Source organism: Pecten maximus, chromosome 11 (assembly GCF_902652985.1).
Source record: "Pecten maximus chromosome 11, xPecMax1.1, whole genome shotgun sequence".
NCBI classification, from domain to species: domain Eukaryota; kingdom Metazoa; phylum Mollusca; class Bivalvia; order Pectinida; family Pectinidae; genus Pecten; species Pecten maximus.
The window spans coordinates 33023294-33035156 of record NC_047025.1 but is presented as its reverse complement, the minus strand read 5'-3'; the positions used below and the strand labels follow the sequence as shown (position 1 = coordinate 33035156).

Genomic DNA, 11863 nt, shown 5'->3' with positions numbered 1-11863 from the left:
TCAGATCGATTTTCTCGCAAATTTCACGAATGTTTGACTCTGTAGGACTATTGTAATTGTTCACTTAATATATTTCTTTTGTAATCATAAAATGTCATTTAAACGTGGCTGTTTCTGTATTTTTTTCAAAATTTTTATTGGTTACTAAACTCAAACTTAATACATGGAAATAAAACAATTTAATAATTTGAAAATGAATTAAATAGGCTTGGCCTGATGTCCAATCCTTTTGACGTATTGAAGGCCAATAAAGTTTTGTTGAAATTGAAATTGAATTCAACTTCAGGCTACATTTAATTGACGTATCCCCGAGTGCTGGCGACATCAGATGCGACCGAATAGATTTGTCAGCTTAATAAAACATTTATGTAAACGCCATGCACTACCGAAATACATAAAAGTTAATAATAGCCATTTGGTACAGCAGGTAATGTGGGCTAGTCCGCGGATTCTCCGATAGTAGAACGTATGTTGGACGTTTGTACGCATCAGCCGTATATAAGCTCGGGCTTCATGTGTGATAAGGACAGTTGTATCACAGCAGAGTATGGCAGCACACGTGGAGGTATTGGTCATACTGGTGATCGCCGTGACCATTATAGCCGGTTTTAATACCAGGCTAGACTGTCCGTCCGTCCCTGTCATTTCCAACTTTAACCCAAAGAAGGTAAGTCCTATTCGGCCATTTACAAACAACATTTACGCTCAACACTATACGGCTAAGTGGTCTTCGTCAATAGCTCATTGCTTTCCCATTAAGTCATATTCGATCATTTGCACGCAACACTTCCCTGGTAAGCTGCATTGTCCCTTTACACAAAAAATTGATTAATGTCCCATTGATAAAAATAAGACCAGAAATATACCGTTTCTCCGTCTATTCGATACGTTCCGTGTAATTTGTATTTACATTTAAAACACTATCCGTGTAGGTTATTTCCGTCCATTAACAGTCAATATGACGAGACTCGAACCCCAATCGTACTCAGACGAAGGCCATGAAGACAAAATTGCGTCCTCAGAATTTCGAGAAACGCAGCAGAAATTTAGTCAAAATTGACGATTATTCAAATTTCATGTTCATATTAGGTCATCACTACGTCACTACCAGGTTTGTACTGCCACCAACACGTTTCAACACGAATGCACATGCGTTCTTACTACGTTCATTATACCTGTACGACCAAAAAGATATTACGCGCGAATCATCTACCAAGTCCTTATAGCGTCCTTATATCAACTTACAAATCAGCACTACCTGACATGCAGCTTTTTTCTGTCGTTAGTCGATCATATTGGTCAAATTTTCGTCTTCTTTCACTTTTAACAAAATGGCAATTGGGAACCTAGCAAAGACTTTGTTATTCTATTCCTTCTTCTTTTCAGCATCAAATATGTAACTAGGGCATCGTGAAGACCCTGTTATCCTTGAAACAGAACAAGGCAAAGAGGAACGTCTTGTTTTTTGTCATCTGCCATGGTTGTTAGAACGGAAGTGATCGAGGAATTTGACTTTAATCCAATATTTCAATGCCGATTCTCTAAACATTGGCATAGACACAGTAAAAACTTACTGTGGGCGTTTCATAAATTTCTTAAGCACCGCCTAAACATATTGGAAGCTCTGGATCTAAGTTCTCTATATGAAACCAACAACTGAAAACAAGTTCCATTAATACCATTAATTGCCAATGAATACAGTCTGAATACAACGATTTTCATGCACCATTTTACTATTATATTAGTTGCGTTTTTTTTTCAATTATCAATAATATTTAAATACCGTCTTCCGACTCGCTAAATCATTCGGAACTGTAGGTAACCAACACTCCACTAGAACGTTAAGCTGAAGCTGAGCTGAACATAGCAAAAGATGGAGCGGCAAGTCCCCAAACAGATTGCCCTGTCACATACCAGATTTATTGTGATGAATTGGAGAAAATATCATACTGGAAATAAGATCTAGAACAAATTTAAAAATCAAAGGAATATCAAGAGTTGTTTATTGATTATAAATATTTTTTTATGTTTTAACAAAATCATCTGATCGGCGTAAGCCGGGCACTTGAAGTTAGTGTGTGGGCTGGATTTCTATCCATTTACAAAAAAAGCTGAAACGTTTTAATGCAGTTCATCGTGGTTTAATATATTAACTGAATGTGTTTTATTTCATGTACATTAGGCAATAAAAAACAGTAGCTGATCTGTATCCGATACCTGGAAAAGCCGTCACTATATGTGGTCTTGTACATATGGCATGGGCGTACGATGGTTATTAACACAAGTATGGAGAGGCCGTACTGAGAACTGCATCGACGTAGTGAGCACGCAGTGACAACGAGCCGAGAACGCATTGACAACGAGCCGAGAACGCAGTGACAACGAGCCGAGAATGCTTTGACAACGAGTCGAGAACGCATTGACAGCGAGCCGAGAACGCAATGACAACGAGCCGAGAACGCAGTGACAACGAGCCGAGAACGCAATATTAACAATACGTTTGTGCTAGGCTTCTACTGCGGCGTTGAAGTCGTCATAATGTTTTGGCTACGTCATAACTAGGCCGATGGCGTCTTTACTACGCCCTTATTAGGTTCTTACAGTATCTTGATTCGACTATGTCTTCGCTAGGCTTATTTGAACATGTTCAAAGTTTGTCCACGTCTTCCAATTCTTCGATGTCTGTTATGCCCCCATCACACTAAGACAAAGACCACGAAGACCGCACTGCGTCCTTAAAATTTCGAGAAACGCAGCGGGGTCGTGGCAAAAATGGAGAATTTTGCAGTTGTCACGTTCATATTACGCCCTCATTACGTCCTTGCTGGGTTCTTACTACGTCCTACACGTTTCCACTAAGACCTTATCTCGCGCATGTTCGCGCGTGCACCACGCTCTGTGTGTTCTTAATACGCTCTTACTACGTCCAAAAAGATCTTTCTACGCGTGCATTACGTAATTACTACGTTCTCTCTGCGTTTGCCCGTTCCCTATAAATACAACTTGACTTGTTTCTTTTTTCCATTCCCCTGCAATATTCACAATATGCCGCCGAGAAAATCCGGACAGTCCAAGACAGGCCGTGGTGGGAGAGGCAGAGGTAAAATTCTAAAAAATCCACCACCAGTTGCCAGCGTTGTTGCATCCGAAGCAACCAACGATTATGACGAAGAACCGAATCAGAGCAAGATGCATAAGAAGTTCTTGATAACTTGTAACCATCTTCTTTTGTAGTTTGAACGAAAGTGATAATGAATTAAACTTGAAATGAGTATTTATACAGCCGATCCTCTGGACGTGGTTTTGACGTGGTGGTAACCTGTGACAGACGTGTCGTAAACTTAATGAGCACCGTAAGAACGTACTGGAAACCTAACGTGGTCATCAACAACGTGGTATTGGCGTACCTTGGTCATTGTACAAGCGTAGAGAGGTCGCAATAAGAACTACATTGACGTAGCAAGAACGCACTGACAACGCAATGAGAACGTAATACAATCCTTTCCATCAGCGCTACGCTTCCACTGCGTCAATGAAGTTCTCATTGGGTTTTGGTTACGTCATTACCACGTCAATACCGCGGGTACTGCGTCCCTGTTACGTTCTTACTACGTCCCGATTGGACCACGTCCTCGCTACGCTTTTTTTTAACATGCTCAAAGTTTGTTCACGTCCTCCAGGTCCATGAAGACCATAACACGTCCTTATCGGTCTCTATTGAGTCTTTACTACGTTGTACAAGTTCTTTCTGCGTTCGCATCGCGTTCTTCAATTTTTTCCAGGACGTGGTTGGACGTAGTGGGAACGTGACCTAGTGTGATGGGGGTATTAGGACCATACCACGTCTTCCAATTCTTCGATGTCTGTTAGAACCATACCACGTCCTCCAAGTCTTCGATGTCTGTTAAGTCCATACCACGTCTTCCAATTATTCGATGTCTGTTAGGACCATACAACGTCCTACAAGTCGTCCACGTCTGTTAGGACCATACAACGTCCTACAAGTCGTCCGCGTCTGTTAGGACCATACCACGTCCTCCAAGTCTTCAAGGTCTGCTTGGGTGTCTTCGGCAGTATGCTTCAGTGAGGTAGCACTATAAATCGGCAAAAGTTCCGGCCTATCACAAGGAGACTTAACACGAACATACCGCAGCCTCCCAAAACACACATACGCACTCAACACACGCATGCACGCACGGGAGGCCGTCCTTAAATGACCTTAGCTGTTAATAGGACGTTAAACAAAATAAACCAAACCAAACCAAACTGCTAGGACCATACCACGTCCTCCAAGTCGTCCACGTCTGTTAGGACCATACCACGTCCTCCAAGTATTCGATGTCTGTTAGGACCATACAACGTCCTACAAGTCTTCCATGCCTGTTAGGACCATACAACGTCCTCCAAGTCTTCGATGCCTGTTAGGACCTCCAAGTCTTCGATGTCTGTTAGGACCATACCACGTCCTCCAAGTCGTCCACGTCTGTTAGGACCATACCACGTCCTCCAAGTCTTCGATGTCTGTTATGACCATACCACGTCATCCAAGTATTCGATGCCTGTTAGGACCATACAACGTCCTCCAAGTCTTCGATGCCTGTTAGGACCATACAACGTCCTACAAGTCGTCTACGTCTTTAAAGATCACACCACTTATATTAGTTACTGCAAGTCGTCCATATCTGTTAGGACCATACCACGTCCTCCAAGTCTTCGATGTCTGTTATGACCATACAACGTCCTACAAGTCTTCGATGCCTGTTAGGACCATACAACGTCCTCCAAGTCTTCGATGCCTGTTAGGACCATACAACGTCCTACAAGTCGTCTACGTCCTTAAAGATCACACCACTTATATTAGTTACTGCAAGTCGTCCATATCTGTTAAGACCATACCACTTCCTTCAAGCCTGTTAATACTATACCACGTCCTTGTCGGTTTCTACTACGTTCTTAGTACTCTCTACAAGATCTTAATGCGTTCTCCAGACATTTTCCAGAGAGTAGTTTGGACATAGTGTGATGAGAGTTATATTCGTGAAATTACGCTTAACGCTTCCTCAGACAGTCATTCCCGTAAAACTACACAATTACACTCAACTCTTCGTACGTGCTCTAACTCGATCGGTGGCGTCAGCGTGTGTTTTGTATTAACAAGGCTAGACTAGACTCAATGATGGCATGTTATTTAAATGTACTACAGTGTTGTAAAACAAAAATGATATATTTCGTATGGATGATGGTGAAAGTGTACATACGTTGAGATATGGTGAGGTTCTGCTTTATTTCTTATCATTTAGATATGTTATTCAATGGATGACATTTGTACATTAAGTGATGGATAACTTAAACTGGTATTCATTTCTAAGCTTGCTGACAGGAATCAATTAACAGTCTTTTGTTCAAAGCAATAAGATTTTGCCATAAAAGAGGAGATTGCAAACATCAGGCAAAGATAAATAAGGCCATATTGACCATTACTATGTTACAATAACCTAGACATATATTTGTATATATTCGTCCCATACCATAGCTGTTAACTGGTATTTGTTTCCTTCGTTCGTCCTACAGTATGCGGGTATATGGTACGAGATCGAGAGGTTTGATAACCCGTTACAGCAGAACACAACATGTATTTCATTCAAGTATTGCCCGAAAAAAAATGGCGATATGAGAGTGTCCTACAGCAGATTAGAGCAGGCAACGTAAGTACGCGATAATAATGATATCGGCAATAATTAATGGACGCATGTTAATAGCATTATAAACAGATATATTGGCAGTTGCCCTTCCTGAACCGTAAATTTCGAACATACACATTTTACAAATTCATATAAATAGCGTCATGTCTTTTAACAATTTTCAGACAGAAAGTGAAAACCAAAGGCATCCTTAGGAACGTGTATTGTAAACCAAACCATTTCAAACTTTACCTCGAAAACATCAGTAAGTATGAATCTGATTGCTATTTTAAACTGATATATTAGAGAAATATATAGCTTCTATGGAAAGTACAAGTGTATTAAAATTTAACATAAAAGAAACGTTACATATTTGTATCTTTTGCATTTCTATTGTCATTTAACAATTAAAGACAACATATAACACCACACAGCGCCTTACAGTTAATATGAAGTACTTAATTCAGAAATCTGCCAACGTTCCAAGTGGGTTTTTTGTGTGGAAATATGTCTTTCTTGGTGTTCAGTCATTATTGCTTTTCTAATCTAGAAAATTTGATATATTTCAGCATATATATGGCATATCTCTGATCCAATAATCCTAAACAGTATGTTCCAAGTGTTTAGATAATAATTTTCCTACATTGTGGATAAACTTTCCTGGATACATTCTTGTCTTGAAATGAAAGAATTCACTCCGACCTTCAGGCGAGTGTTTAACCCTGGTACATATTTTTTATTTCATTTTTTTTTAATGACAGATGGTCTAGATCAGGACGTCATATACACGGACTACAAAAATCACGCGGTCTTGTATGGATGTGACAACGCGACAAAACTGGGTACGTACTCGGAAACTCTCTATATATAACATATTAGTTTATAGTTTACATCTAACAAAAACCTTCCTTCCAATATCTTAAATATCTCTGAAACAATATGGAAAATGATGACGTTATTTCGTTATATTTTCCGTCCGTACTTTAGCCTCTGTTTAATAATATTTAAATATACACAAGAACTCCGATATCATCTTCCCTACATTTCATCTTTGTCGCGTTATTCTCATGATACAGGATACATTTGAAATGATGAACGAGTAAAAATGTTCTTATCTTCGATACTTCAAAAATCTCACAATAAGAGAACCAATGTGCTTACTCATTTGGGAATGAAGAATGACGGTGAGCAGATTGGAAAAGGCAAAATATCTATAGAAGAACGTTTCAGAAATCATCGCGAGTTTCTATAGATTACTATACCGCCTGTGAGATCCCCATGTCTCACCCCAAAGCATACGAAATACTATATTCCCCAGTAACAGCGAGATAACCATGTGAAGTAGTCAGAAAAATGTACATCCATTCTCTTTGTCAGAATTGTGTTCACGATGTTATTTATATTCCAGAATGGGCTTTTATTTTGTCCCGAACGAGAAAACCCATTAAAAGGAAGAGGCGTTTGTATCGTTACTTGAAAGACCTTGGTGCCGGGATCGACCAACTAGTCACGTCCGATCAAACCGGATGTGACGCAATATGTTCCAAACAATGTTGAAATAAATTCAGCATGAAATAAACTCAGTGAAACAAAGTAAAATGTCGCGTGTGTTGTTATATATAACATTTATCGGCTAAGTCAAACCATGTAACTATCACTGTTCACCTAGAGTTGAATCATACAGAACTTTGGAAATATTATTAGCAAATGAGCGAAAAAACAGACTACAACTTTAAGTGTCGAATCTAAATCTCACTGACATTTAAAATCAGCTATTCAATTAAAATAGCAGCATTTAATGACAAAATACCAACATGATCACAAGGAACGTAAACATATTGAAACGTTTGAGTGTCTGACCTAACCTAACCTACTAATTCCTTATATAACCGATAATCTCAGCATTTACAGTCCAATATGAAGATATTAAAACAGCCACGACACTCCTGTGCCGTTATTTAATTACAAATACTTCAAAACCATCAGGTCATCTCGACCCGATCAGATGATCGAGTGTAATATGGAGTTTATTAAATGTATTCTTGAACTCTCTCCCCCATGGTTTGAACTCTCACTCAAGTGATTATGTGATTTTTGAACTTCTCCCTCGGTTGTGTATGAAATCTCTCCAGTGATTTTAGTACCCTCTCCCTCGTGTTTTTTAAACTCTGTCCCTTCCCCTTTTTGGACTCGTTGCCCTTAGAACTCGTTCCCTTTTGTGTGTGTATCAGTTCGTTTGAGTTGTTTGATCTCAGTCCCTTGTGTTGTTTGATCTCTTTCGATCCCTTGTGTTGTTTGATCTATGTCGATCCCTTGTGTTGTTTGATCTCTGTCCATCCCTTGTGTTGTTTGATCTCGCTCGATCCCTTGTGTTGTTTGATCTCTCTCGATCCCTTGTGTTGTTTGAGCTCTCTCGATCCCTTTTGTTGTTTGATCTCTCTCGATCCCTTGTGTTGTTTGATCTCTCTCGATCCCTTGTGTTGTTTGATCTCTCTCAATCCCTTGTATTGTTTGATCCCACTCGATCCCTTGTGTTGTTTGATCTCTGCCGATCCCTTGTGTTGTTTGATCTCGCTCGATTCCTTGTGTTGTTTGATCTCTCTCGATCCCTTTTGTTGTTTGATCTCGCTCGATCCCCTTTTGTTGTTTGATCTCTCTCGATCCCTTGTGTTATTTGATCTCGCTCGATTCCTTGTGTTGTTTGATCTCGCTCGATCCCTAATGTTGTTTGATCCCACTCGATCCCTAATGTTGTTTGATCTCGCTCGATCCCTTTTGTTGTTTGATCTCTCTCGATCCCTTTTTTGTTTGATCTCCCTCGATTCCTTGTGTTGTTTGATCTCTCTCGATCCCTAATGTTGTTTGATCTCTCTCGATCCCTTTTGTTGTTTGATCTCTCTCGATTCCTTGTTGTTTGATCTCGCTCGATCCCTAATGTTGTTTGATCCCACTCGACCCCTTTTGTTGTTTGATCTCTCTCGATCCCTTGTGTTGTTTGATCTCTCTCGATCCCGTATGTTGTTTGATCTCTCTCGATCCCGTATGTTGTTTGATCTCGTCCGATCCCTTGTGTTGTTTGATCCCACTCGATCCCTTGTGTTGTTTCATCTCGCTCGATCCCTTGTGTTGTTTGATCTCGCTCGATCCCTTTTGTTGTTTGATCTCTCTCGATCCCTTTTTTGTTTGATCTCCCTCGATTCCTTGTGTTGTTTGATCTCTCTCGATCCCTAATGTTGTTTGATCTCTCTCGATCCCTTTTGTTGTTTGATCTCTCTCGATTCCTTGTTGTTTGATCTCGCTCGATCCCTAATGTTGTTTGATCCCACTCGACCCCTTTTGTTGTTTGATCTCTCTCGATCCCTTGTGTTGTTTGATCTCGTCCGATCCTTTGTGTTCATCTCACCCAATTGTATTTTTTTTTATCTTGCTCCCTTCTTATGGTTAAACTCTGATAATGATTTCTGATAATGTCTATTATCGGATGTCAACTGTCATCTTACTTATCGGAACCAATATACACACGTATGTTCTCTCGATTCATTAGTTCTGACATGACAAGGTTAACTTATCATTTATTCAAGAAACAATGCGGTTCCGAGTACTAAAATAAATTTGTATTCATGGAATAATCAAGCGAATTTAGATATCTTATCTAATTTAGTTGATTACTTCATAAATAAATGATAACTTGGCACAACAATGATACACTTGCAATTGTTCTGAACTAGAAAATGGATACTTCTTTCAGTTCGAACCCCGGATTGTCTGATAAAGCCTGTTGTTTGACTCAACAATTAGTTGTTTAATTCGAACCCCGTGGTTTGTTTAATTAAATCCCTATGTAGGCCGACAGTAATAAATTTGATTATAACACCAGTGTTTATTTCATAAATAACTTTATCGCATTTTCCCTGTGAAATATATAGAGGATACTGAATGGATTCTCGTTGAATATAACATACCAGGTATATTTCACAAGCATGACGGAATATCGATATTTTCACGAGTGCAAAGCAGCAGAAAACGTTTAAATTGTGCTCATCATTCCTTTCAAAATGACGCCGTCATCAAGTTGAGGTGGAGTAACGTCACAAAGAGACGATGTCATAATGATCTTACTTATTCGCGCATTTTTACATTATTACTTTTTCTTGTTTGTAACATATGTCATGGTTTTCTGTTGAATGTAACATACACGAAAAATATTGATGTATTCTGTCATACGAGAGCGGCAAACCATTCAATATCTTGATGTTATTGTTTTGATTCGCAGCAAATCCCCGTATTCTGTTTTTCCACTTTTGCCCAGGTGTTGTTCCACCCATTTAAGACGTATTTTCCAAATAAATCGTGTTGTTAATGTTATATATCTACATGTACATATATGTACAATTTGTCAAGTAGTACTAACGACAGTACAGACAAGGAAATTGTCGAATTTTCGAGGCAATTTGCCCTTTTATCAAGACACAAGCAAATTACTAACGATCACACAAACATAGAACATGGAATATTTACACAAATACAGTGGGTATAAACAACAAGAAATCTCGTTATGTTGTGAAAACGATCCCCTCGGTCGAGAAATAATTTACCTATTATAATTAATTAGTTGTCTGTTCTGTCGTTATTACTACAATGTACTTGACAAATTATCTATTTCTAGTTGTTAGGATCCAGTACCTATATTGGATTATTTCGTCGTAATTACCGACTAGACCCTATCTAAATGTATGTACAGTTATAAATCCTAGGTATTATAAGCAGAATTTTGTTGGTGGCTAACTTGTTTCAAGTCAAACTAATTAAATTATATCCCAAAATAAGATTCAATTTTCATATACCGGTATTCGATTACGTGAAATGTTACCATGCAAATAGTACATTTTTTTTTGTACATGTATTGTCATATTTCTAAACAGAGAGTTAGGTATTACAATAGTTACGTCTTTGTTCTAAATATCAAATTCGATAGTGTCAAAAAAATGAAGTTTTAAAACAAAATGTTCTTGATTTGTTTGATGGGACGTCCCATTTTGGGTACGACTTCCTCCGACATCTGATGGATTTCCAATGTAAAATTACAGCGAAATGTCTCTTACGCATTGTCTTACCTACATAAAAGTAAAACAACAACCACTGGACGATTTGAATATTTTAATCGTCTTCATTTTAAACCAATGACACAAATCAACAACATAAGTAATAAATAAAAGTATAGTAGTACATAAACATGATAACATCCAATTCTTTGTGCACTATGTCGGAGAGTTATTTAAGAATAGTTAAGGATTCTCAACTAAGAATCTATAATGTTCGTACCTATTGCATCGACACAGTTTATATGTTAATCATTTGTCCTAACGTTACACCAAAGCGTCATCACAGTAGCGTCCCAAAATACATAACCGAATCCATTGTCACTTGCATCCAGCAAAGATTAATTTGCTATACATAAACAGTATTTATCTAGAATACGTTATCACGATGTCATAAACACCACAACCCGGTTTTGAGCTTTTGAACATTCAGGAAAATGTACTCCGTCGTTAATGCACTAGTGTTCAATAAGTTCCTATCCGACTTCCATAATATATAAATGTCATTCATCACAATAGTACATACCAATTAGGTAAATATTATCGGCTAAATCGTTTTTAGTTTTGCAATTTCTTAATTAATCCCGGGAAATTCTATTGCACAGTTTTCACAATATCTCACTTTTCCTGCTCACAGTCCATGTTAAGCCTATCAATTAATGACTCCACCAACTCCTCATTAGGCTGAGGTCTACGGGCTGCGTTTCCGGTCGCTGAGCGGTGTAGGCATGCGCGAAATATGGATGCATCATGGGTAAGTGGCTGGACGCGTCGTGTGGCAGCTGCATGTATGGGTAGGCTTGGTAAGGAAAGGGGTGTTGATTGTAGTAGGCAGCATAAGGGTAGTTGGCATAGCTCTGCTGATGTGGGTAATGGAAAGCTGTCGCCGACGATGACGGAGAAACATGGCCTACATTGGCTGGAACGGAAGGTTGACTGGCCGATGACTGTATGAACGGGTTGGTGCTGAATTTGAAATTCTCACAGATTCGTTGTAAATTGTCCACTGCGGTATTCCGACTTTCACTCTGTTGGGTAGATGGGTAGTCTGGTCTGTGTGCTGCCTTGGATGGGCGATTCATC

At 39.0% G+C, this 11863-nt stretch overlaps 1 protein-coding gene across 1 annotated transcript; it reads left to right on the top strand.

Annotated features, from left to right (window-relative positions):
* Positions 1-411: 411 nt before the first annotated feature.
* On the top strand, positions 412-7733 carry LOC117338049 (apolipoprotein D-like). Its single transcript, XM_033899214.1, has 5 exons — positions 412-667; positions 5572-5705; positions 5867-5946; positions 6443-6523; positions 7090-7733. Exons 1-5 carry the CDS (start codon positions 548-550, stop codon positions 7236-7238), a joined length of 564 nt encoding a protein of 187 aa, XP_033755105.1. The 5' UTR covers positions 412-547; the 3' UTR covers positions 7239-7733.
* Positions 7734-11863: the final 4130 nt, after the last annotated feature.